At 41.3% G+C, this 27,883-nt stretch overlaps 2 protein-coding genes and 1 long non-coding RNA gene across 3 annotated transcripts in view; 1 reads left to right on the forward strand and 2 right to left on the reverse strand.

Annotated features, from left to right (window-relative positions):
* Nucleotides 1-7,284: 7,284 nt before the first annotated feature.
* Nucleotides 7,285-8,420, reverse strand: LOC111622120. The gene is made up of 3 exons (XR_002756198.1): nucleotides 8,392-8,420; nucleotides 8,162-8,231; nucleotides 7,285-8,089 (listed from the first exon to the last, which is right to left on the reverse strand). It is a non-coding gene; the product is annotated as an uncharacterized LOC111622120 (long non-coding RNA).
* A 5,929-nt stretch (nucleotides 8,421-14,349) lies between these two features.
* The window catches only part of LOC111622135 (ras-like GTP-binding protein Rho1), a 42,949-nt gene continuing 29,415 nt past the window's right edge, over nucleotides 14,350-27,883 (reverse strand). The window contains exons 2-4 of the mRNA XM_023364460.1: nucleotides 15,542-15,611; nucleotides 15,416-15,469; nucleotides 14,350-14,551 (exon numbers count right to left, since the gene is read on the reverse strand). Of these exons, the coding sequence (XP_023220228.1) occupies nucleotides 14,397-14,551; nucleotides 15,416-15,469; nucleotides 15,542-15,611 (279 nt within the window). The 3' untranslated portion in view covers nucleotides 14,350-14,396. The remainder of the gene's footprint in view (nucleotides 14,552-15,415; nucleotides 15,470-15,541; nucleotides 15,612-27,883) is intronic.
* On the forward strand, nucleotides 20,515-23,290 carry LOC111622134. The gene is made up of 10 exons (XM_023364458.1): nucleotides 20,515-20,605; nucleotides 20,668-20,931; nucleotides 21,008-21,072; nucleotides 21,140-21,262; nucleotides 21,329-21,566; nucleotides 21,649-21,924; nucleotides 21,987-22,027; nucleotides 22,095-22,223; nucleotides 22,291-22,498; nucleotides 22,569-23,290. The coding sequence occupies exons 1-10, from the start codon at nucleotides 20,530-20,532 to the stop codon at nucleotides 22,856-22,858; spliced, it is 1,710 nt and encodes a 569-aa protein (XP_023220226.1). The 5' UTR covers nucleotides 20,515-20,529; the 3' UTR covers nucleotides 22,859-23,290.

Raw genomic sequence — 27,883 nt, forward strand, 5'->3', positions numbered from 1 at the left:
TCGGGTCCTCCAAATTCGGAAATATAGGACCGCAAAAGAGACGATTTCGATGACGATACTTTCGGCATTTTTAATCTGTATCCAATAATGTAGACCCGACTCGAGTCTATAGCCGCTTGTGGCAAACTAACAAAATGAAAGTGCCCCACCAGTAATATATATAGAAATATATAAATATTTATTAAGTATAAGTATGAATATATTTTAGGAAGAAGAAGTAGAGGTATGGCCTAGAGCAGCGATTCCCAACCTGTGGTACGCGTATATCTAGGGGTATGCGATAGGTTGTTTAGGGGTACAGAAAAACGTTATTATTATGGCAGAAAAATAATAGACTATATTATGTATCACAAACTAATAGTATTAAAAAATTATTAGGTAAAATATGTTCCTTGCAACAAACACAATTTTATTATACATTTTGCATTTACTTTTTCTCTTTAATTTAAAGTTACAATATGTAAAATTAACAATACGGGTACTCACTAAATTTCTTAAATGAGGGTTACAATCTAGAGATATGACATGTCACGGGGTACAATCTAGAGATATGACATGTCACGGGGTACAATCTAGAGATATGACATGTCACGGGGTACGCTAATGAAAAAAGGTTGGGAACCACTGGCCTAGACAACAAAGTCCGAGGTTAAATAACTTGTGGTATTTTTCTAAGTGTCCAACGAGTAGCAATAAGATGTTAATCATTCAATCACCAAACAAAGCAATGAGAAACGATTTAAAAACTCAATTCCCGGGGATTAAGAGAAGAGATTGGCTAGGGAAGTTTTTAGGAATTGGCGAAATATGCCAAATTTAGGTTATTTTTTTACCAATATATTCTCAAATACGCATTTTTAGCGTTTTATAACTGGCCCCCAGCTTAATAAAATAATTGCAGATTTGAAACATTCAATGCAAGGCCATGGCTCAAAAAAAAAAAAAAAATGTGAAACCTAGTAATCAGTAACGACAGTATTTTCCAATACCGAATTATTCATATTTTTGTACTATCCGTAAACGTTTACTATAAGAGGGACAGAGCCGAGAAAACTGACTAGTTTCGAATATGTTAGCATTTTGTTAACTTTCATACATACAATAAATGACAAACTTCGAATGTAAATTCTCGCGGTAGTTGTAGTAATTATGACCGAGACCGGGCGGATGCAAAATGCAAGTGAAACCAGGCGTGAACGAAAGCTAGAATACTCGTATATCGCTGGCATACGTATACATTGTTTGACTTTTATCGCCAGTAGTTTTGCCCTGTAAATGCCGCTTAAAATTTAAAAAATGTCCTCGGTAAAAATGCGCAATTATTTTAAAGGAGCGATTTTTCGTATTTATTACGCGAATTTACGCGAAAAGCTGCCGGCAAGCGCGTAGTTATAATTCTGATTCTAAGGTACAGTTTCTGACATCCGTAATCTCCATCCGTTCGGAATGTTTTTCTGGCGCAAATTCCGATAACTTATGGTCGAAATTGGAGAATGAAAATTCAATCCATACGCGAAGCAACTTTTTAATCAAACGACGACTGGCGAGGTGATTCCACTTTCTGTATCCGGTGATCGTACCCGCACGTGGGTACGTTGGATGCGGAAAGACAAATTTTAGTTTTTCGCCGCCAGCCAGTACTAGGCTTTTTTTGAACAACGCATCGACATTAATTTTTGCGTAAGAAAAATTTCGCCGCGTGTTTTTACAACGCGCTTTTCAATTGCCACGTTCTAGTTACAATTGAAAAACGACGAGCGCCGGCCAGTCTCCGTTTATTAACATTTAATGGCCGGAATTACTTGATAAGAGTTTCTTACTTTCGTAAACAAACACTCGTATTGTGCGCCACGTGGCCGGCAGTATCGGCACTCTTGGCAAAAGAACGACGGCGCGTAATACTTTGGTGCTCGTGATTTGATAAATAATCATAATTAACTTTTCCAAAAATTATTATTTACTTATTTAATTTTAACGCCGTTAGCCGAAAGAACGCGAACGTGGTTGTATTTTATTTTTCTTTTGTGTTTTTTGCTTTTTTCGGTGTCTCCCATAGAGTTTTGTTAACCGACTTTTTTTAACCAGTTGGCGTTGTTTAATTGAAACCTTCTATCTTTTAGAAGACAAATATTTGTTTCGGTTATGGGTTGGCGCGCAGAATGGCCCAAACGCGGAATTAGTGGATTGGGGTAAAGTAATTGTCGATATACAGTGAAAAGTATAGCACGTTTCGTCTTTGTTTTTCTATTGGCTCTGTTGTCTTCTCGTGTTGTTTCCAAAGTCAGTTTCAACCAGATAATACTTTAAATGCTATTTCCATTCAGCTTGACTAAGTATTCTCGACGTTTCGCTTAATTCCGATAAGTTTACTTTTTTAATTTCATTTTTTGCCATTCGAATAACTTCTTTATTTTCTATTTTCTGTGTTAACCTAATTCTATTCGCAGGGGTTTGAACAATTTTTATAGCTTTACAATTCCAAGTTTTAAGTAATGAAATTTTTCCTTATTCGCTTAAAAGTAAGTGGAAGAGAAGTTTCGTCTAATTCTGTTATTATTTTATCTCGCTCCGCTTTTCGGTAAAGGGACCGATAGCTTCTCCGTTTTGAATATATTTCTCGTCAATAAATTTACTCCAGTTCGTAGCTCTAAAGGGCCTTTTAAAATCAAATTCGGTCGTCCTCTACGGGTCGATCGGACGGCCGGAGACGGAGTTCGATGTATCCGGGAGGGTCCACTCGAGAAAAATTCTCGGGATTCGACCCGGATTGGTTATTGCGTTCCCACAGCGGCCAGTCGACATCCGAACCTATCCGCTATCCGGAGGTCTCGGTTACCGTATCGGTGACGTTTTCAAAATATTGTTACGCCGTCGGCTGCCCGATGGCAATATTCTTCCGGCCCGACAAAAATAGACTCCGCGGCCGTAAGAGCGGCACCGGAATTTGACGTTGCCGAGGTAACGCCGTAACGGAATACGTACAGTGCCAAGCAATCTTTAACGGAAGCGCGTGAATTTCGCTTTCTCGACGTCACCGCGGTTACGGTAACGTATAAACGGGTCCGGAGAAATATGTTTGGTCGCCTTTCGGTACCAGAGGCGGGTTAACTTCGACCGTATCGTTTAAATCAAATCGAAAACTTTTTTGATCCTTTTCTTTCCGGTCGAGAATGGACGAAATCTCGGTACCGAAAGGTGGGAAATCCGCGAAGATAAGAGAGGTGTTAACGGTGATCTCTCGAGATTTGAGGCCGAGCAGTAACTCGTAATTGCTACAGTTTAGACTTTTATTAGTTAATATTTTTGCTGGTCTCGGTTAATTTCGGTAAGAATCGACGGGAAAAAACATTGACTGGAATTTGTTGTTTTCAAATATTCGGCTGGAATCTAGCATACTGCTTTATAGGCTATATATTTTTTCCCATGGTAAATCTTCCGCCGTCTGCGTATGCGGAAATTATTTTGGACCGTCGCTGACGTGTTGAAACGACGGTAAAGGGAAACGAAAACAAAGCTCTTTATATATTGGTGATATTTTAAACTTGTACTTTCCCGACTGTTACACTGATGAAAAGTACGGCGATCCGGTAAACGATCACCCTCCAGATTTTTACATTTTTCGAGAAAGGACACCTGGAAACGTCGAGAAATGCAAAAGATTCGGGAGTAATTTCTATATGTATAAATGTTAGTGTGGGTGGGTTGCACGATTTTGCTCACCTCGTTTGATGCTTAATAACTTGTGTGTTTTTTGCCAAAAATTTCTGAAATTTTGCAAAGTGTTTATTACGGGATCGATGCTATTAAAATTTGGTGATTAAAGGTCGAAGGGTTGGAGAGATAATAGGTGGTGTGTATCCGCAGTAGGGTCGGACTTCGTAACGATTTTACTGGTTATTGGCATTAACAATTTTTTATATAACCCATTCCTACCTTGAAAATTAAACCTTTTTCCCATTATATAAGCTAATAGTTTAAAATATAATAAATGGCGCCATCAGATGTTGCCGGGAAAGTTGAGCAACTGGTTACTGGAAGCTTTAAAATGTAAATACCGTCGGCCAAGATTTTAATTTATTTCTTTTTATTCCACCGTTTAGGCCTATATCTACGCACTTGTCAAATTTTCTGCTTTACGTTCGGTGTGTTCCATGAATATACTGTATGTAATTAACATTTTATTGTTTTTCACAATTGTTAGGAATTTAAGAGAAATGTAAACGATTTTATTTGTATATTCAAATTACTTTACGCTGATATTTGATAATGTCAAAATTAAAGATCATCGTATTAATATTTGACAACAAAAATATATTTAAAACAGAATTGCAAAATTTCAAGCATAAGAAACTTAAAATTATAAAAATAAAAATAAACGACATTACGTAACACTTTGGCTTCGTTGTCGAGTAGTAGGCCTAATTTAAATACTGAATCGAACCTATCCAATATTCCACGTGGAAGAGAGTTTAGTATGGAAGAAATTGCATCAATATTGGAAATTAAAAACAGAAGGCTGCGGTGTCGAGGAAATTGATGTTTCAATGAACAGATCTACGCCTGGAACTTATAAAATTTTCAAAAAATCATCACCGATACCTTCTAAACATAAATCGGGAAGGCCGAAAATCATATTTCAAAGGGACATTCGCAACGGGATAAATCAGTCCGACAAATTTTGTGTGACAGTGGATTAAAAATATCAAAAAGTACAGTTCACCGAAGAATTTCAGCAGCTCCATGTGAAATTTCGTGCCTGGATGAAAAACCATCGCTAACAAAACGACAAGAATGCAGTGGGCTAAAGATGGCGCGCTGAGGAATGACCAGAAGCACTCAGTCCTTTTCAGTGATGCGAAGAAATTTAATTTGTATGGCCTAATTACGGGCACGATATTAGGACAGAAGATTGCAGTTTTTCGGCAGTTAACGGGGTGGTGGTTCTGTTACGGTGTGGGCTGCTTCGGATTTAATGGTTTATCAAATTTAGTGATTTAACTCGGACATCTAAAAGTCATTTAAAAATAATTTATTACGTATTGGAGAAAAAATTGGAGAACCCGATTGGATTTTCCAAGAGGACGATCCAGTATTCATTGTTCACGCTCAACAACTAATGATTACAAGATCGTAATATTCGAGCAATAAAGTGCCCGGACAATCCTGTCCAGAACTTGCGAATCATTCTTGCTGGAAAGATTTATGCTAATAATAGGCATTTTACCACGGTTTCGGAGCTCAAACAAGAAGTCGCGGAGCGCCGATTTTAAATGAATCTTTCAAGATTTAATTAAACCAGTGTCTAATTGCATTTTTGAACAGATTAACTATAATGGCAGTTCTATTTAATGTTAGAACAATTTTGATCAATTTATGTTTTCAACTATTGCTCAAAGTTCGAACTTATCTATAGACTGTTTTTGGGATATGACAAAATAACTATTCCGTGTTTAAAACTTTATGTAACTGTCAAATATTGTAAAAACAATTATATAACATTGTACTGCACTGTAAATAAACAATAATAACCACTCGCATTGTTCAAAAATACTTAATCTATATGTTTTCATTTTTTAAATATCATCTATATTTTTGGAACGCACGCACTGTAATAGATGACTGTATTTTCATTTCAATAGATCTATACGATAAAAGAATCCGTCGCGTCATTTTCTATCTCACCCGTTATTCACACACTTACGTAGACGACTGTTCAATGTCGTTCCTTTGGCTCTTACCGGAAAGTCCGGTGGACCCCGAGCGGGAGCGACCCTATTCGAGAAAAGAACGCGTTTATTTTTGGGTAAAGCCAGGAAAATTGCGATTTTCTAAATTAAAATCGACAAGGTCGGGCCGTGGTCTCCTTTCTCTTTTTATATTAAGTCCGACAGCGTTCTTTGACACTTAAACGAAAGACTTCGGCCGTATGCGGAGTGTTTAACCGGCGGAAAAAAGAGAAAGGGACGAAGGAAGGAGGTAGAGAAAGATAGGATCCCTCGGAACGACGTGCGTACGGTCACTACTAGGGATTGTAAATTTACCGACTTTTTCATTTACCGATAATTCGGTTAATGAAAATTAAAATACCGGTTTACCGGTAAATTACCGGTAAATATTTTTCTTGAAAAATAAAATTATGGTGATAAAAAATATAAGTAATTTTGATTTCCATTTCACTTTTTTTTATTTCAAAGGTATAGGATATAAAAAATATAAAAATTAAAGTGTTATTCAAAACAAACTATAATAATAACTTTTAGAAACATAAATAAAATAATACAGAAAATAAAAATAAAACAGAAATAATATATAGTATCATCTTATTGTTTACCATTTTTTAAAAAATAACTTCTCAAGAAACTTAAATTATTTAAAGTCTTATCTCCTAATTTCGATCTAATTTTTTTTTAACTCTTTCCGCCATGTGAGCCTCTTTTTGCAAGCCCATTATGGGTTCGGCCAGGTCTGCAATGGCGCTGTCTGGTTGTGAGGGACGCGGACCGACATATCCGTACGAGCCACCCCCGGAAAAGTTCCTGGGATTTTTCGACCCGTTCGGATTCGAACCCGGGTCCCCCAGAGCGATAGACTGCCATTTTGACCACTTGGCCATCCAGCCACATCCAGATTAGGTTAGGTTAGGTTTCTAGACTTTTTCGGACAGCATCTTTAAGTAATAAAAATCTTTTCAGCATGTTTAGTAAGCTATTCCACCTGGTTCTAAAATCTAAAATTAAAGAAAGTTTTTTTTGTAAGAGTAATAGGGATTCCCCACGAAAATAAGATTAGAATAATACATATTTGCACAATCTTAAGGCATAATGTTAGAATATTGTAATAAATATTTGTATTTAAATATTTTACACAGTTTTAGAAGTAAAAAATTTATTTAAGGTACAAATTTTAATGTTATTTTGCAATAATATTGCATTAATGTCCTGTCATAATGTAGTGTATTCAAAATTGCTATTAATTTAAAAAATACGTGAAATATTTACGTATTATTATTATTTTTAAATATTAAAAAAGAGATATTTACTTACTCTTTAAGAAAAACGTTGATTGTAAAGATTATAAATCTTTAATTAAAAATCTCAAAAAACGGCAGAGCAAAAATATATAACTAGAGCTTTCTGTACAATTTACAGTGCCTCTCAAACCCAAGAAAGTTTAAATTAAAATTAAACAGAAAATATCTCACATNGTGGTCCGAAGTCTCAACCCGGGCGTCCGACGGAGTCGTCGGCGGGTGCGAAACTCCGGAGGAAACGGTCGACGAAAATGCCGGAGGCGTGGACCGACGTGGGTCTAGGGGGCCCCCGATCTACTCCGTTGGCTCGTTCTTCCGCGCCGGCTAGTTTCGGGCCTAAGGCGAACTCCGCCTTTTTGTTCCGTCTCGTTCTTCCCGGTTCTAACGCCGAAGCATCCGACGCGGGGCCGCACCCCAGACTTTTGGGCCCGGTTACAAACAATTCTACCAGGTTTTAATTGTAATCGCCCGTTTCGGAGCCTTCCGTCCGAGTCGACGTTTACCGCGTTTGAAGACGGACCACGGAGTAAGCGGGAGGCGGCCTTCTTTTTGCCTGTTTAAAAATGCCCGACCACGGCTAATTTCTACGGAGGGCCCGAATCCAGCGGCCACCGACGAAACAATTTCCACGGAATTGCCGAAACGGGAAAAGAGCGGAAGAGACCGGACGCTAATTCTCCCCTAGCCTCCTTTTCTCCCGCTTCGGCGGAGGGGAGGCCGGAGACGGTCCGGGCGGAAGAAGCGGGCGCCAACGGAAATAAATAGCAATTTCTGTTTGTATCTTCGTCTACTCGGACCTCGTTTATTAACAGGACGGAACGGAACAACAAAGTATCTTTATTTTTATTTTGTTTTGACTTTCGACTAAAAACTCCTCTCTTTGCCATTCGGAAAATACACCGGTATAAGCTATTAAGGTCCTATTAATAAACAAGGTCGGAGTAGACGAATATGAACAGAAATTGATAAGAGTAAGAACGTAGAGATAAGAAGGAAAATAAATACCATCGGCTAGCTTTTTCTTGATTTTGCTCATTATCTCCTTGCCTCTTCCGGCCTCTGAAAAAATACCCACCCGGGTTATTGTCTTTCCGGGATAGGGCCCTTCGGGAAGAGAAGAGGAGTACTTACCTGCCAGGGTGTGGAGTAGCAACAAGGAGGCCAGAAGGGCCCAGATCCAACGACGACCGACGGAGACCATCTGCCGAGAAAAAGTGGTTAGACTCCGCTCTTTTCCGGCTCCCCCTATCCCTCCCGGCCAAGGAAGACGGAAGAGAAGGGACTCCGGCCGATTCCCAAAGCGCGGTTGCCGGAAAAAGGCGTTGGAGCGGGAACGGAGGGGAAAGGACGGAGATTCTTACCTCGAATTGTACGGAGGAACGAGTCGACGGCCCGATCCCGGCCGTCTCTTTTATTCGGCGCCGGGGAGATCACTCACCCGCTCGGAATTCGCACCACCTGCGCTCGGCCGTAAAGGCCGGTTTCTTCCCCCTCCACACTCTCGTCCCGACCGTGGCTTCGGTTAGAGCGGACAGAAAGGTGTCGGAAGTCGTCGTTTATTCGAAACTAGCGGGCCCACTCCGCGGCCGAAGCTTAATGACGCGTCGGGCGACGTTCCCATCCTGGCGGGTACCCACTCCCACACCAATTATTTTTTCAGCCACGCGTTATATTAAGCCGACGAGGATGGCACCGGGGGCGAATCTAGGTTTTCGGGGCCTAGAGCTCGTCGAAGTCCAACGGGGCCCCATTTTAAAAATCTTTAAATTGGGGTTTAAGATTCGTTTTTAATAACATCAAAATCAGAGTTGAAATATATTTATGAAACGGTGTTGAATGACAAACTTCATATCTTATTTAAAAAAAAAATAAGAAATAAAGGAATCTTTACATCGATTACAATAAAACAAATATTAATGATGATAATTTTTAGTATTATAGACTACTGTATTAGCTATTTTTTACAATACCATTAGTGCTCATTGTTAACGAAAAAGTATTAAAAGTTTATGATAGTAATTTCATTTTTGTGGGTGCCCGAGGCATAAGCCCTATTAGTCCCTATGTAGATCCGCCCATTTGGTTTTCGATTTTCCCGTCAATCGGACGATGGCCGGACCGATTTCTTTACCGTTACTTAAAATCGCCGCAACCAACTGGTAAATTCCGGCTATTCCAAGTGGGGAGAAATAAAAGTAACCGCCGGCGCTTCTTCCGTTATCTTCATCACCCGTTTACCGACTTTACCTAACTATAAACTCTTTTCTACGGAAACCGCCGTGCCGCTAAACGGAGAAGCTTAAACCGTGGCCCACGGTGTCCAACGGTCTTTCGGGTTACTTTTTAAAACCCTATACAACTAATATTTAGAACGACTTAAAATACGTAGTGGTAACGGGCGGCGGCATCCCTCGACCCACAGAGAAAGATAAATGGATTAGAAAAACCTGCAATAACCTATGTAAAATTCTTTCGATTTTACGCTGGTGCATCTCTCTCGTTCATTCAATTTAGTCGTAAATGACGCTGCCAAAGTAACGGTTAATTTTTTAACATTGTACAAGAATTGTACACGTTTTTTTCTACATCCCCTTAAAGATGGGATATACAAAATTGGTTTAACATCGAAATCTGTCAGTAATATAAAATCGGAGAGCGGAATAAAAATATCAAATATTTTAATGGATTTTTTAACTCCCGTCAACTATACGCAACTATGGTAAAAACGTACCGGTAAATTCTTATCGGTTGGGTTAAGTTATAAATCTCGTCGCGATTCGCGTAATCGGGCGAGGGCGGCCAAATATCTAGCCAGCGGGCGGCTAACGGCCCGGATGGAATTGGATGCGGCATACGCGTAGGTCCACCCCAGGTCCTAAGCTTCCACCGGCTAAACCGGATGAGGTTGGTGCTGTGTAAAGCGCGTGCGCGAATCTAGCCTTTTGGAGGCCGAAGATACAACGCTTCCACTCCGCCACTAATACAGTAGAGAATCGTTTATCCAAATCAATTGAAAACTGGATCGTTCGGATAACTTATTTTCGGATAACCGATTATGTACGAAAAATATATTAACCTATCCCGTGTTGAAATTTTTCTCCGTTGCGTGTCGCTTCGCGTTGAATTTTCGTCGTTGTTAAGCCTAACGAAGACTATTATATCGTTAAAAATTATTTTTTTTTATTTTATACAAACATAATAAATATATTGAAAAATATAAGAACTATAAAAAAATATACTTCAGAAGTTAATTTAGTATCAAAAANTTGTAAAAAATAAAGAAATAATTTTTAACGATACAATAGCCACGATTATTATTTTAAAAAGTTTACGTTAGGCTTAACATCGACGAAAATTCAAGGCGAAGCCACACGCAACGGAGAAAAATTTCAACATGGGATAGATTAATATATTTTTTGGTACATAATCGGTTATCCGAACAACCCAGTCCCCAATTGATTCGGATAAACGACGCTCTACTGTATTAGAAATTAATTAATTTGACTAGAGGTAGGCAATTATAATTGTAAATAAATAATTTTTAATTTAGACATTTCTAAAATTTAATACGAGATGGCAGCGTAATTAATTTCTGATATTGAATTACAGCCTTTACATGGCCCGACAATTTGCGTATCGTTTGGCGCGTTCATCACACATATTATCTGATTCTTTTTCTGGTTTTATTTGTTTCTCGCAAATCGAATTGGCATTCCGCGCTAGAAGAAAAGATGAAGATGATTGACGCTCCTTAACAATGTACATTATATAATTTTCTTTGAATAAACGTTATAAATAAAATATTTGAGTATTTTTTCGGCACGAAAAGCATTATCGTATTTTACATTAATTTCTATGGGAAAACTGTTTCGATTAACGAGTGCTTCGCATTACGAGTAAGATTCTGAACCGAATTACGCTGGTTAAGCGAGGTTCCACTGTATTACTTTAAATGGCTGAAAGTGTTAACTTTGATTACTATATTTTATTTTAAGTTTTAAAGTGTGTTTTCAGACCACAAACAACATATTATAACATTTATTCTGTTTAATAAATCATTATTGTAATGTTTCTGTTATTCTGTTTAATAAGTTGCGTAATGTTGTCGTACAACCCGTCGATCAAACAGCTTATAGACTAGTACCCATCCGAGACCACGTTTTAGTGTAATTTAAACAGGGTTAATTAAAAGCGCTTAAATGATGCGTATCGCCAGCATTTTATAATAAGTGGAAAATATTAAAGCAGTTTATATACTGGATTTTTGTTTTCATCTAACAATGCGAAATATTTAAAAGAAATCTCTATTAGTAACTAATACTGTATTTTCCAATTTGACTAAAAGTTAGTTCAGAAAATGCAACACGTTCGCACCGAACGACGGTGTATGCAGCAAATAGCATCATTTGTATCAAACTATGAATTTATAAAAGCCATAATAATTATAAAATATGCATTAAATTTCAGTCGATTGTTTCTTATTCGAGCAATCTTTACGGCCGTTCTTCTCGATAAAGGAAAACATCGACTAAAAGAACAAAATAATTTACCGTAGTCTTCTAAGCCAGTAATGGCGTATTATTATATTACAAATCTCATACGGCAGAAATATTCCCAATAATTAATAAATATTAATAATAATTTAATTAATATAAATGTTTTCGTTACTATTGAATTTTAGTAAATCTGGTTTCTCCGTATATAATCATTAATAAACCATTACTTATATTAAGTCTCAAATCATCATTCTCCCGAATCTATCAGAGAGAAACGAAACAATCTTATACTTTTGGATGCGGAATGTTTACAATTCGGTGCCGAACATCAAACCATTTTAAAAGTATATGTAAATAACAAGAAATCCAACGAATTCGGATCGAAAGAAACGATCGGCTTGGCTCTAGCAATTCTGTACACATAATTCCAAAAGGATCCAAAATGGCGACTGCCGCCACGCATCGCGGTATCGTGTCTACACCTTACGTTTATAGACCTCGACCCTACATTCGAAACTGGCTCCATCTGCCAGCCGTAAATATAAACGAGCAACTATAGTAGGTAGGCCACGCGCTACTCGAAAACGATGCCTACCGGGATTGATTTGTATATCGATTAAACTGGATACGCTGGTAAAGTCGAACAAGTTAAACGCGTTAGCTCTGCGGCGACGACGTTTCGAACGAAACTCTAACGAAGTTCACGAAGAAAAGAGTTAGTTGGCTTCGTTAAGAAAATGGCGCCCGACGATATGCACGTTTCTAAATCTATTCGAGTGTTTAAACTGCGCAATAAAAGGTGAAACGATGGAAATAACTGTCCACCCGAAGCTATCTAAGGAAAATGCACTAGAAACATTCGTATCTTGGATTTTAGAAACGAATCGGTCGAAAAGTCTAACGAAATAAGAATAACGACGACGTCATTCTCGTTTAACTCGTTCCACTTTACCAGCGCACTCTTTCTAAGTTTGCTTACGATCTTGTCAAAAATTTTGGATGGGAAAAATATTGGAAATTGCTGGAAGTTTGGAATATCGAATACTTTGTACCCGAATTACGATTAGGCCATTCCCAATACTCTCGCACTTAGGGAACTTACGCAGTGTAGAGGGTACAGCAGTTCGAGAGGTTTTCTTTCATAAAATCAATCAACTTGACTCGAAAATTTCCAAAACACGTATAACTTTTTGACAATGATCGGTATAAAATAAGTTATAAGGGAAAAATTGTAGAAAAACTTACAGAGTGCGAACCGTTGGAAGACGCCATCGCTTAAGCTGGTTTTCTTGGCGGAGCGGCGCGGTGGAAAGCGGACGCGTATCACGTGACGAGAATCATGTCAATTCGGTCAGCATGCATTTCTGGAAAGATGCCACCCGTTGCTCTCCGGGAAACCACCGAGACGCGAGACCTGGCGGCTTCGGTCCGGAAAAAGAACTTACAATCCTTAGACGGCTGCCGTTCCTCTGGCCCGGGGTCGGCACTCGTCTTTCGCCATAAAATCCGCCGAATGCGCCAATGCAGATTTCGGAGGTCGACGGTAATGGTTGTACTGTACTCTCGGATCGAGTCCTGCACGCCAGTTACGGTAAATTTATGGCTCGATAAACAGTAGGAACCCATTCGTCGGTAACGAAACCGGCCGAAATCGCCACGTCAGCTTTGACCAGATAATGCAAACCGCCAAAATGGTTAAAAAATAAATGAACCTTTAATTAATTAAAAGACTTTCCGGCCAAACACGTACAGCACCCGGAGCCAACTTATTTTAATAGCCCGTTCGCACCGAACATTTCGATCAAGATCAATGTTTCTCAACGGGAGCGATTTCGCCCCCGTGTGGGCGTTTTTCCACGTAGAGGGGCGGTTAATAACAATTTATATTTTGGAGGGCAAAAAGAATTTTCTGGGCGATATAGTAAAACATTACATTAAGACTAATTAGATATTTTATTGGTTATATCGTACAATAATTAAACAAATAGCGTTATACTAGTCACTAGTCTATTCGATGCGGTACGAATTTGGCGTTAGCCTCGGCCCTGGGCATCGGAATTTTGAAGCCAAGGGGGCGATACTACGTAACGGTTTTATTGAAGGGGGCGACGATTCGTTAGAGGTTGAGAAACGCTGATCTAGATTGTGACCAAGGTCGGCGACTATGCCGTGGTGCGACCTCTCTCGATCGTTTCGATCTCGACCGAAACGATGTTCAATCGCGATCGATTCGACAGAGTTCTCGAAGCTAGATCCAGTCATAACAGAGATCCCACAATCCCACGAGCGCGAGAAAATACAAGATGGCTGCGGAACACGTGTCGGGCTATCGACAGAGAAATAAAAAAGACATCTGTCTATTATTATATATACGGCAAGATAAAGTATTTATTTCTAACCAAATCTTCCATTTTGTTTGTTGGTGTTTGTGACTAACCGCGTAGTTATGTCAGTTTTGTCAACGCGTGTTATAGCCGGGTTCTTCCCGAGCGAACTGCCTGCGCGAACAGCTCGACGTTAGTCTGGGGACAGTTACAATCCAGATTATAGGTAAATCGAGATCGAAGCGAGTGGCGAACGTAGTATAAGGCAAAAGTAAGAACGCCCGTTATAACAAAAAAGCTCCGTTGTCTAAGACCGCCGGACGCTCGGTACACCTGGACCGGGCGACCAGTCTACAAGTGGATCCCTCCGTCCGCAGTTTTAATCCTCTTCCCGAGTCGATTTAAACCCGCTTTCGCGGCTTACTTCCTACTCCCACGGAACCCCGCAGTTAAAAAGAATGGGAAAACAAGGCGGGAAAGAAGAAGAGGCGGAGAGCGGTGCGTGGAGAAACGTGATTTAATGAAGACGAAAGAAATTTACACGGGTCACTCGGGCTTGAGACACAGACACTTGAAGTCTTCGCACTTGCCGATGGACTCCTTGGCGGCGCAGTGGTCTTCGCAGAACTTCTCGATGACCGGACAGGCGTACTCCGACTTGGACGTCAACTTGTCCCACGCACCCTTCACCGTCACTTTGGCTGCAAAAATCCGAATTCCGGGTTAGCGGCGGCGTGGTCCGAAGTCTCAACCCGGGCGTCCGACGGAGTCGTCGGCGGGTGCGAAACTCCGGAGGAAACGGTCGACGAAAATGCCGGAGGCGTGGACCGACGTGGGTCTAGGGGGCCCCCGATCTACTCCGTTGGCTCGTTCTTCCGCGCCGGCTAGTTTCGGGCCTAAGGCGAACTCCGCCTTTTTGTTCCGTCTCGTTCTTCCCGGTTCTAACGCCGAAGCATCCGACGCGGGGCCGCACCCCAGACTTTTGGGCCCGGTTACAAACAATTCTACCAGGTTTTAATTGTAATCGCCCGTTTCGGAGCCTTCCGTCCGAGTCGACGTTTACCGCGTTTGAAGACGGACCACGGAGTAAGCGGGAGGCGGCCTTCTTTTTGCCTGTTTAAAAATGCCCGACCACGGCTAATTTCTACGGAGGGCCCGAATCCAGCGGCCACCGACGAAACAATTTCCACGGAATTGCCGAAACGGGAAAAGAGCGGAAGAGACCGGACGCTAATTCTCCCCTAGCCTCCTTTTCTCCCGCTTCGGCGGAGGGGAGGCCGGAGACGGTCCGGGCGGAAGAAGCGGGCGCCAACGGAAATAAATAGCAATTTCTGTTTGTATCTTCGTCTACTCGGACCTCGTTTATTAACAGGACGGAACGGAACAACAAAGTATCTTTATTTTTATTTTGTTTTGACTTTCGACTAAAAACTCCTCTCTTTGCCATTCGGAAAATACACCGGTATAAGCTATTAAGGTCCTATTAATAAACAAGGTCGGAGTAGACGAATATGAACAGAAATTGATAAGAGTAAGAACGTAGAGATAAGAAGGAAAATAAATACCATCGGCTAGCTTTTTCTTGATTTTGCTCATTATCTCCTTGCCTCTTCCGGCCTCTGAAAAAATACCCACCCGGGTTATTGTCTTTCCGGGATAGGGCCCTTCGGGAAGAGAAGAGGAGTACTTACCTGCCAGGGTGTGGAGTAGCAACAAGGAGGCCAGAAGGGCCCAGATCCAACGACGACCGACGGAGACCATCTGCCGAGAAAAAGTGGTTAGACTCCGCTCTTTTCCGGCTCCCCCTATCCCTCCCGGCCAAGGAAGACGGAAGAGAAGGGACTCCGGCCGATTCCCAAAGCGCGGTTGCCGGAAAAAGGCGTTGGAGCGGGAACGGAGGGGAAAGGACGGAGATTCTTACCTCGAATTGTACGGAGGAACGAGTCGACGGCCCGATCCCGGCCGTCTCTTTTATTCGGCGCCGGGGAGATCACTCACCCGCTCGGAATTCGCACCACCTGCGCTCGGCCGTAAAGGCCGGTTTCTTCCCCCTCCACACTCTCGTCCCGACCGTGGCTTCGGTTAGAGCGGACAGAAAGGTGTCGGAAGTCGTCGTTTATTCGAAACTAGCGGGCCCACTCCGCGGCCGAAGCTTAATGACGCGTCGGGCGACGTTCCCATCCTGGCGGGTACCCACTCCCACACCAATTATTTTTTCAGCCACGCGTTATATTAAGCCGACGAGGATGGCACCGGGGGCGAATCTAGGTTTTCGGGGCCTAGAGCTCGTCGAAGTCCAACGGGGCCCCATTTTAAAAATCTTTAAATTGGGGTTTAAGATTCGTTTTTAATAACATCAAAATCAGAGTTGAAATATATTTATGAAACGGTGTTGAATGACAAACTTCATATCTTATTTAAAAAAAAAATAAGAAATAAAGAAATATTTACATCGATTACAATAAAACAAATATTAATGATGATAATTTTTAGTATTATAGACTACTGTATTAGCTATTTTTTACAATACCATTAGTGCTCATTGTTAACGAAAAAGTATTAAAAGTTTATGATAGTAATTTCATTTTTGTGGGTGCCCGAGGCATAAGCCCTATTAGTCCCTATGTAGATCCGCCCATTTGGTTTTCGATTTTCCCGTCAATCGGACGATGGCCGGACCGATTTCTTTACCGTTACTTAAAATCGCCGCAACCAACTGGTAAATTCCGGCTATTCCAAGTGGGGAGAAATAAAAGTAACCGCCGGCGCTTCTTCCGTTATCTTCATCACCCGTTTACCGACTTTACCTAACTATAAACTCTTTTCTACGGAAACCGCCGTGCCGCTAAACGGAGAAGCTTAAACCGTGGCCCACGGTGTCCAACGGTCTTTCGGGTTACTTTTTAAAACCCTATACAACTAATATTTAGAACGACTTAAAATACGTAGTGGTAACGGGCGGCGGCATCCCTCGACCCACAGAGAAAGATAAATGGATTAGAAAAACCTGCAATAACCTATGTAAAATTCTTTCGATTTTACGCTGGTGCATCTCTCTCGTTCATTCAATTTAGTCGTAAATGACGCTGCCAAAGTAACGGTTAATTTTTTAACATTGTACAAGAATTGTACACGTTTTTTTCTACATCCCCTTAAAGATGGGATATACAAAATTGGTTTAACATCGAAATCTGTCAGTAATATAAAATCGGAGAGCGGAATAAAAATATCAAATATTTTAATGGATTTTTTAACTCCCGTCAACTATACGCAACTATGGTAAAAACGTACCGGTAAATTCTTATCGGTTGGGTTAAGTTATAAATCTCGTCGCGATTCGCGTAATCGGGCGAGGGCGGCCAAATATCTAGCCAGCGGGCGGCTAACGGCCCGGATGGAATTGGATGCGGCATACGCGTAGGTCCACCCCAGGTCCTAAGCTTCCACCGGCTAAACCGGATGAGGTTGGTGCTGTGTAAAGCGCGTGCGCGAATCTAGCCTTTTGGAGGCCGAAGATACAACGCTTCCACTCCGCCACTAATACAGTAGAGAATCGTTTATCCAAATCAATTGAAAACTGGATCGTTCGGATAACTTATTTTCGGATAACCGATTATGTACGAAAAATATATTAACCTATCCCGTGTTGAAATTTTTCTCCGTTGCGTGTCGCTTCGCGTTGAATTTTCGTCGTTGTTAAGCCTAACGAAGACTATTATATCGTTAAAAATTATTTTTTTTTATTTTATACAAACATAATAAATATATTGAAAAATATAAGAACTATAAAAAAATATACTTCAGAAGTTAATTTAGTATCAAAAACGTAAAATATTTCAGTAGCCCAAGACATAGCCAAAGATTGCAGCGCCACAACACTAGCGAAAATTTAAATTTGCCGACTGGAATTCTTTCGGATAACGGACGCTCTACTGTATTCCAATATACGATAGCGATCTTATTTTTTTTCACGTGTAGTATAGAAATTTGTAATAAGATACATAATGCGGTTATAATAAAATATTGTGCGATTATTTTCATGTAATTAAAATTAATACAGTCGATCCCTACAACGCGGTAGATACGTTCCACTTTATAAGAATTTCGCGTTGTAGGAATCCTTAAATACGTGAGCCAATCACAGCCCGACACTTGTGCAGTTTACCGACTACGGCTGTTTGAAAGGTTTTCTTCCATAAAATTAATCGATACTAGACTAATTTCACTCAACATTTCCAAAACACGTATAATTTTTTGGGAATAATCCGCATAAACTATGCTACAAACAAAAAATTTTAAGATTACTTACCGAGTGTGCACCGTTCGACGTCGCCATTGCTCAAGCTTGTTTTCGTCGCGGAGTGGCGCACCAAACGGCGGGCGCGTTTTCTAATGAGTTATTTTTCTGCGAAAAATTCGTTGAACTTTCGAGACATCATTGATATAAATAATTTTTATGGCCGTTGAATAAAAAATGTTTTATTCACAAGAAATGTATAAAATTACAGTACTGTATTAGACTTACGGTACTTAATTTACATACTGTACAGACGATAGTAAACTCGACTTGCCCGCCTAAACTGTCTGTAGTTCGGCTGCTCGTCTACTATTAGTCCAGATTCAACCAATCCTGTCGCGACACGAGTCGGCGATGACGTTTTACCGCGTTTCACGCGTCCCTTTTAGTGTCTTTATACGAATACTGTGGCAATTTTTTCGCCGCGTTATAGGAATCTGCATTATATGAACCCGCCTTATAGGGGGTTTACTGTATGTATTTATTGTTTAGAAAATACAAGGAAAACGGCGCTTCCATCGCTTCCAATGACGGCACGCCACTGGTATGTCGGTTGTGTTTACTTTTTGTGTATTCGATGTGCTGTATTGAACAAAATGGTTATATGGCCCCCCGCGCTCGTCATTCTCAGTTATCTGGCCCGCTGTGGAAAAAGTTTGCGACGTCTGGTCTATAGTGACGAAGTGGTCGTCCTCAGAAGTAGAGCTTCTCTTTCGTTCGTGTGATGTTTTTGAAGTGGTCTCTTAGAAAACTTTGCAAATTTCGACTGAAAAAAGTACGTCTTCATTTTAAATTGTTAGTGTTAATAATTATTTGTATAAACTTCATGCGTTTAGCTTCCCACTTGTGTTTGATTTATAATCTGCCGTTCGCCCAACAAAAAGCGTGGGAAATCAATATGGCGACGAAGAGCAACGTAGCTGGACAGCCGATGCCTTTGGATATTATTTCAAACAACATTAAATGGCGAAAATTGAGTAAAATATAAAAAAATATTTACAAAGTCAAACAGCTACCGTCACAAACTAGAGGCATTATAAAGCGAAAATCTAAGACGACAAACACCAAATAACTATTAATGTGACTTTTATCGTACGTAAATCTTTACGTGAACTTACGGGTGCCAATGTCTAACCATCGGGCATTCCCGCTACACGCATTGGCTTGGAAAATTAACTAATAAAATTTTTTAAAATAACATCTACGTCAAATGAATAAAACGAACTTTAAAGTTTTATTTTAATGGTGAATATTTGACATTTGTATACATTTATATAAATTTTCGTTTCCTCTAAGGGAGACGGCGTTAATAATTTGTCGGAGTACAAAAAAAGGGGTCAATACGAAGACCGACGATCGTCCCTAAGCATTAAACAGTGGCCGAAAACCTTTAATTCCACTTGGGCGGATAAAAGACGGTTGGGTAAATGTTGGTTTTCTAAGAAATGAGTAAATTTGCGCCTGGGCCGGAAAGGGTGTTAAAGCATCTACCACGATAACTGCCAATAAACAGAACGGCATACAAATTTTCTCTCTTTTTACTTAAACGTTTGGAAGGCGAAAGGAATTTGCCTTCCGACGCCGTATCGATTACGGGTGAACGAAATAAGTTTCAAAGTACATACCCGACGAAATTCGGTTCTCGGGAGGGCGGAACAACTCGTTCCCGTTAATCCGTCGTCGTCCTACCACAGTTTGCGGCAGTTACTTCCTTCTTCCATACAGGTACGTCGGTCGGTGTTATTCCTTCTCAAACATTTACGCATTAATTGGGAAGAAAGGCACTCACTCCTCCGTCTTCGCCGCGGACAGGAGGAAACTTCATTACGTTACGTTTAGTGCGGAACTGCCGTCTTCATTATTTTCTTTTTCTTCCGGCCCTTTACGCCGGAAGCGAGTGTCGGTCCGCTTCCTCTTTGCATCGATGGACTTCCTGCCGATCTTTCTTTCCTTAAAGAAGAAAAGCGCCGGAAGGAGGCTTCTTTGCAACGGACGTTCAACGCCGTTCCCGATCTTCGACCGGAAATTTGCATAAAAACGCTTTTTCTACTGAGTTAAGACGGACACCGAAGACCGACGAAAAAACGTCGGAATAAGATTAAAAGCTCTTTTTCCCATATTTTCTTCACGCTTCCCCGGCGGACCCGGTCGACGCATCCCGCACCGGAAGTGACGACCGCCTAACGCTTTACCGACCACAACCGGCTTTGTCCATCCGGTGGGCCACTCCTGGCCGCGGTTTTTATGCGTCGGTCGGAGACCGAAACGTTTCCGACCCGTCGGGTTCCGTCCGACGGAAGTGGAAAAAGAGGCGGCGACGGATTCCGCCGCCAGGGGACGACGACGGGATAAAAGGGGGCGGCGGATACGGACGGCGGAAAGATGAGTTCGTCTATCCGAGAAGAAGGCGAGTGCTGCGGTTGGAATTTGTTTGCAGAACGGGGACGTCGAAGATCAAGTAAGAGTTAAAATTGATCCCTCCCACAACCCTGTCTCCTTAACGCATCCTCCGAATTACAGGCCCGGCGGGGGTGGCCGGATTCGGCCCTTTGACTACGTACTTTCCGTTGTTGTGGAACTCTACCGGAAGTTGCTACCTGTGCCGCGCTTCCTGTACTTACGTCTTGGGAATTTATATCTGCGCCGAGTGCCGAGAACGTTTCCGGAAGATAGTCGTCGACGGAGAGGGCCTGGTTTGCAACCGCCCTCACGGACCCACCGAGTGTGAATTTTGTCTGGCGGAAGAAGTCTACAAGTACGCCTCGGCTAACTTCGTAGTTCCGGGTGAGACCGAACTTTCCTCTCGCTCCTCCTCTTCTTTTCTTCCATTCACTCCTCCGTTTTGTTTTCCCTCCGGCAGACTTTTGCAGAATCAACTTCGACTCTACGTTTCTGCCTACTCCCGGACCCGAAGGAAGGATGAGTGTGGGTTCCGTTTCGTCCGGGAGTTCCGTCTTTTCTATTCGTTGTTTAAATGTTTTTTTTTCGGCAGGTGGTGGAACGAACCGGTCGAGGAGACCAGCAATTCGTGGAAATTTTCCAGCGCAGCGTCCGCGACGTCCTGACCTGGATATCCGAGCAGAGAGACGTCTTCCTCTTTCCGGCTTCGGACAGAGTAGGTCTATCTCTTTCGCCCGCCTGGGTCGGACCCTCCGTCGACCCGCTCCTCTTTTCTTTCCAGACGACCTTGCTGTCCGTCAACGGATTGCCGGCCGCCTTGATCTGGATGGCCGCCCTCAACGTCAACGTCCACAACGTGGTTAGGGGAGAAGAACAGTACATCCAGCCGTCTACCTGCACATCCGAACCCGTGCGCGTCATCTTGTCCAACATGTTTAACGTCGGAGCGACCTTCGAAAACATACGTCTAAACCCTCGGCATCTTTACTTCGTCAAGTTGATGGCCGCCCTTCATACGGGTAAGCGCGCGCGCTCGGATTTACGGTGGCCGTCCGAAACCGGAAGGCGACGATTAATTCCGACCGGAAATTTCCACTCTAGGCGCGGACCAGCTGAAGCCGACGGAAGAAGAAGACTGGACGATGACTTACTCTTCGGAGTTCGTTTTGAGAAGATTGGCGGCGAAAGAAGTCGGCCGCTTCTTGGTGCGTTCTTATTGGTCGTGTCTGTCCGACGCCGACCTGTCCGCGGCCGATCTGAAGACTGTGGTCGACAGCCTGAAGTGGGCGCGCGGCCAGGCCGAGTGGATGAGAGTGATCAGGCGAAACGGCGCCCTGGCTTATCTGGAGGATTTCGAAACTGGAATGAACGAATGGCGTAAGTAGCGCGTAGACGCGAGCCTACGCGACTGGTAACGTACATTCCTTTTGTATCGACAGTGTCCACTCGTCCCGACTTCCTAGACGATCATCCGCGGCTGGTGAGTAACGACTGCGCTCTGTCCGCGTAACACGTCCGATAACGGATTTATTCCCATTTTCCGGCAGGGACCCGGTTCCGACGTGGCCCTAACGGAAACTGTGTGGGAATTCTGCCGAACTGCGAACCGAGAGACCCTGAAGAACTTCCGAATGGCCGAAGAAATCCTGGTCGATCGCTTCACCAAGTTCGATTCGGTAAGTGGAGTTTGGCCGCGCCGGAAGTCGGCTCGGGCCGTTTCCTAACTGGAAAATTCTCCTACAGAGTTTGATTCTGAGCGCCAATTTCGTCCAATTCAATTTGGCTCGTCTGGTATTCCCATCCTTCTGGGAATCCGTCGACCACTCCGATTACCCGCCTCTGATGTCGCTGAGAAAGAGGGCGCTGTCCGTCGGGCGCCGGCTGAAAGAGCTGGATCTGGGTGGAGATTGTCCGAATACCTTCTTGGAGTGTTTTCTTCTCCTCGATCCCTGTAAGTGTAGGACGAGTCGTCGGATCTTCTTCTCTGCCGCAGTTTTAAACGCCGGTGATTTTTTTTACAGGTGCGCAGCTGGCCGCCAACTTGCGAGATTGTTCCTTCGACAAACTGCGAGACTTGTTTACCTGGAACGTGTCGATCTTCCTGAACATCCCGGTGCAGAAGGTGGTTGCCAAGTTGAAGCCGGAAGACAGTCTGGAGAATCTGGCCGGTGGGATCTTGAGGAAAATCAAATACACCTCGCGGCGAAGAGCCTTGAAAGACTTCTATGAACTACTGGATTATTTTCGGACCGAAATTCGACTGCATTTTCCTCTTCTTCTTAATTTGCATTTCTGGACCCAGACGAAATGACACCGGTCTGGTATTTGTAATCGTTAAGTGACTTTTTTCCTCATTAAAACTTTTCCGACCACGTGTTTCTATGTTCCGTCGTCCCGGTTTCGCTGGCTTAAAAATTCGGCCTTTCGTGGGGATTAAAGGATCGAACTATCGCACGCGACAACGATAAACCAGATGCTACGCGCGGGATTTAACGCCGCGCAAACTCTTAATTACCGGAAATTATTCGGAGACGCCTTTTCTAACCTGTAGCCAAAATATTGGAAAATGGGAGAGAATTTCTTCTCGGTTACGCGTTTCCACAAAATTATGCGTTCTCGGCCTAACACGGGAAAATTGCCCGACATTTGCACAAATGCCGCCGAGTAGGAATGCCAAATGTTGGGAGTTTTCCAAACTTGTCACGGTAAATCTATTGCTTTTTACCCGTGGCCACCCCACATATTCTTCCGTCAACAAAATGTTTACCTGGTATGGTAAACATTTTATTATATATTATCAATAATGACTCCAGTTATGTTATAAATTTCGAGGCGTCTTGTAAATTTTGCAACGTCGAGTACATTTGTATTAAGAGCGGTTGGGACCAATTTTGATTCGCGACAAATAACTTATTTCAGTTTTTGTTACTGTAATTTCACTACTAAAAAGTGTAAGACTGATGAATGTAAAATAAAACAGGCTATTTCAAAATTATTTGGTAGCTCATTACTTTTCCTCGATTATATACAACCCAAGGAAAATTTGGCAAAAATATGAAAATCGTGACACACCAAGATTTTTGTATTCGGGACAACGAAATGCAAAAACTTTCGGGTTTCTTTTCTGATTGATTTAGATGTTTCTGTGCGGGGGGCACGATTTCCTTCACCCTCTCCGAAGCTGACTAACTTCTGCGCTTTTGGAAAATTTTACTAATTTTCCAAGAATCGACGCTAATAAATTTTGGTGGTTGATGGTCGAGGGAGTGGGGAGATAAAGGGAGTGGTGTGTCCTATCTCGACTGGGATCGGATTTAACGAATATTTTTAGCATTTGCACATAGAACTAGAACGGCAAAAAGCATAATTTTATAATATAACAGTAGTAGTAATAGTAGAATCAGCTCCTCCGATGCTACGTAGCATACCGGGTAGCAATTTTCACCCATCGATTTCGATCCTGGGCGAGGGCTACGGCTTTCTCCCGCGTCATATTGAGCGTCTTCGAATCTTGAAGGTTCTACACCGAGCATTCCTGGGGCATCCGCCTGGTCGTTTGACTCCGGGGAATCCATTTTCGTGGCTTTCTTTGTCACCATTATCATTCCTCGACTACAATTATTGCGAATAATTTTACGCAAATACGTGTTTGTTACATATTATATACTTTATTTGTATTTTATCTCTCCCGTAATTCATTTTGTTTTACTATATACGTTACTAGCTGCAAGGACCCGCTTCGCTGAGCAAAAAGTAACGATAGTGAAAATTAAGTTAATTAAATTATAGCCAATCTTACCCATTTTCACAGAATGCAAGAATTAGGTCCCCCCGTTTCCAGACTAATTACAGAATTTTTACGTCCAGTCAAACGAACTATTTTCAATTTGATCAATTTTCTAGAACGTTTACAATCGTCCTAGAATCGAACCAATTCGAATTTAAATTCGAATTTGAAAATTCCTATAATCGAAATAGAAAATCTTCCTCTTTCAACCACTTTAAACCCCATATCTCCCACCCTTAGAGGTATCGAGACGAAACCACCATAGTCCACGAATGGAGACTTGGGGCTACTACCTCATACAAACCCCACTCATGTGCGATGTGTAGTTTCGGCTGAAAAGTGAAATATCACACACGTCCATTTATATAGATATAGATTAATGATGTCTCTAAAGTTCAGCGAATTTTTCTCGAAAAAAATAATTTATCAGGAAGCACGCGAGCGCCATTCGACGGCAATCTCTGCGACGAAAACAAGCTTAAGCAACGACGTAGTCGAACGGTGCACACTCGGTAACTAATCCTACAATTTTTTGTTCATAGCATAGTTTATACGGATTATACCTAAAAAATTATACGTATTTTAGAAATGTTGAGTCGAATTAGTCTAGAATCGATTAATTTTATGAAAGGAACCTTTCAAACAGCCGTAGTCCGTAAACTGCATACGTGCCAGACTATGATTGGCTGGAATCGTAAAAAATAGATTCATAAAAACAGGAGCGTATCTACCGTGTTATGGGGGTTGTCTGTATATGTGTTCGAATGCATGGCATAATATGAATGCATATATTAAATACTAGCAGACCCCGCCACGCCTTGTTGTGGATCAAAATGTATCAATTATAAATGTATAACACTTCCCCCGTGGGGGAAAATTTTTCGAAAAATCTTTTCCTAGAATACATTCTCTTGACGTACCCTATTAAAACGCAATCAAAAGCGCAAAAACCCGCATCTAAAATAGTATAAATAGAAGCAGAGTTCTTTACGGTAAGCCTTCCCCGTAAGGCTTACCGTAAAGAACTGTCTATCCCCCATGTTTAACGGAATAATATACAGCCTATGTCCACCCTGAAGTTCCATTCTAAATATTGGTGAAAAAATTTTTGAAATCGGATGAGTAGTTTCGGAGATTACCTGCTGCATACAAACTAACATACATACATACATACAAACATTACCTCTTTATAATATTAGTATAGATTACTGCACATTGTACGCGGAGTGGTATTTATATTTGTATTTCAACAATACAGTGGGTGATCGGTTAACCAACATAATCCGTTCCAAGACTTTGTTCGTTAACCGATTATCGATTTACCATAGGTTTTAATGGGAATTTAATCAATTCGTTCTGGATGACCCCCCAAAATAAAAAAATATATACTTTCTTACTACGTTTATTTATACGTAATAATAAAAATACATACATGCACAGTCTTGCGTTTTTATTAATCATGTTTTTTTCCGTTTGAAAGCGTTAAAGAATCTGTCTAATGTCGATTGCTTTTCTCTCTTCTTCAGGATTTTTCGTACGTAATTAACAGCATTGCAATTGTAGAAATCCCCAAGCCTCAACCTGGTTTGGATGTCATTCTAAGACCATTGTTCCGACATCCTCTCACTTCTTCGAAGGATCTTTAACAACAGATATCGGCATTAATCCTATTTTTCAGAAGGAAACATATCTCGCCGAGTTTCTTGGCGTTCTTCTGTCGTCAGATCCGTTTCGGGTTCCATTATGACCTCTTCGATGTTCTTTATTTCTCAGATATGATTTTTGTTACTCCTTTAGCTGCTTGAGTCTTCTCGATTATACAGTATTTTTCTTAAATAAGATCGAACTGCGGCCTTCTGTAGACCCGTTCACGCCATACTGCCCAGCAACGTTAGGCATCTTCCGCCCGCTCTCTACCTTTGCTATTATACTCTTACCTTTCGAAAACAAAAACAGACGCAAAATTTAACGGGTGCCTACCCGACAGCCTCGCGAATACGTAAAAAAATTGTTTCTGTCGGAAAAATAAAAGGCTGGAATTACGAGGGAGAGTTTTAAAGTTCGGAGGAATAGTATCCGATCGGTTGAGCGTCGATGTCGACGTCTCCCGCGCTCCAAAAAGTTTCGAATTGTTGCCCGAAGACGAGGGAAGACCAATCGATATTCATTATTTTAAGTCGCTTCTTCTTGTGTTTGTTCTGTGGGATGTTCGTTGTCCGAACATAAAAATCTTTCACGAAAGTGTTCGTTATCCGATCACCCACTGTATTTTAGATTTTATTTATTTATTTTCTCAAAAGGCACTGGTTGGCCTTTTACAAGCATCTTAACAGTAAATCAAAACAAACAAACAAACAAAAACAGGACGCGAGCTGAGAAAGAAAATTAATTAACAACAAATATCGTTGAGTCTTAAGTTTTTTTTTCGTTTTTTTTTACATTTTTTCTGAAGAATTCGTAACTCGATATATTACGTAGATCGTTGTACAGACTATTCCAATAGAAGATTAATTGAAAGATCGGTGCAGATCTCCCCACCTCCAGTTTAACAATTGGAAGACTATATTCACGAATTATACGAGTTTCTCGTGTTGATTTGCGACATTCACTAATACCAATTCCGAGAAAGCCGTTTTCCTTTTTGCCCTTTATATATTTGAAGCTCTCCAATAGAANAAGATCGGTGCAGATCTCCCCACCTCCAGTTTAACAATTGGAAGACTATATTCACGAATTATACGAGTTTCTCGTGTTGATTTGCGACATTCACTAATACCAATTCCGAGAAAGCCGTTTTCCTTTTTGCCCTTTATATATTTGAAGCTCTCCAATAGAATCTGTTTCTTGTAAATTTCACTAATCTTGTCAATATTTTCGTGCGGTAGAGTTCGGATACCGATTACATAAAGTTTAAATTATAAATTGAACGCGTGTAACGATTTTCTGCCATCCGAAGTTTGTTAACAGCGTATAGAGATGCGGTTCCCCCGTACAGCGATACCGTATCTTATTTTAGATTCGATGCGAGTGTGGTACAGCCGTTTCGAGAGTGATGTGCTTAAAAAAGCTCGAATTTTCTTATTTATCCCAGTATACTTTGCCAGGGAAAGCGCAACATCATCTATATCAGGGGTGTCCAACATTTTCGTTTTTCTGGGCCACATTGGAAGAAGTCAAGGAGTTTTGGGCCACAAGTATATATAATATATACTTGTGGCCCAATATACAAGTATATTTAAAAATTAACATGTCTAGATTATAATAATAAGTATTAAAACTTTATCCAGAAAAAAGGATATTTTAAAAAATTACTTCTACAGACACTTTCAATTTTTACTTAGAAATAGATAAATTCATTTATTATAAAAGAGACTAAAGAAAATTTATTTGAAAAACACAAATATTTGTTTTATTTGGGTCTCTAATTAATAAAAAGCGATGAAACACCATTTTAAAGTGCATTTTTATTCAATTAATATAATTATAAATAATATGTAGCCGAAAAAGTAGCCAAAGCGCCAAATGATATTTTTTACGTCAAGCAAAAAA

This window comes from Centruroides sculpturatus, unplaced genomic scaffold, assembly GCF_000671375.1.
Source record: "Centruroides sculpturatus isolate CEXI.00-Female unplaced genomic scaffold, Cexi_2.0 scaffold140, whole genome shotgun sequence".
NCBI lineage: Eukaryota > Metazoa > Arthropoda > Arachnida > Scorpiones > Buthidae > Centruroides > Centruroides sculpturatus.

Coding starts and splice junctions, on each gene's coding strand:
- LOC111622134 (XM_023364458.1), top strand. CDS start 20,530: ATGAGTTCGTCTATCCGAGAAGAAGGCGAGTGCTGCGGTTGGAATTTG. Junction 21,263..21,328: donor TCTTTCCGGCTTCGGACAGA/GTAGGTCTATCT, acceptor TTTTCTTTCCAG/ACGACCTTGCTGTCCGTCAA. Junction 22,028..22,094: donor TAGACGATCATCCGCGGCTG/GTGAGTAACGAC, acceptor ATTTTCCGGCAG/GGACCCGGTTCCGACGTGGC.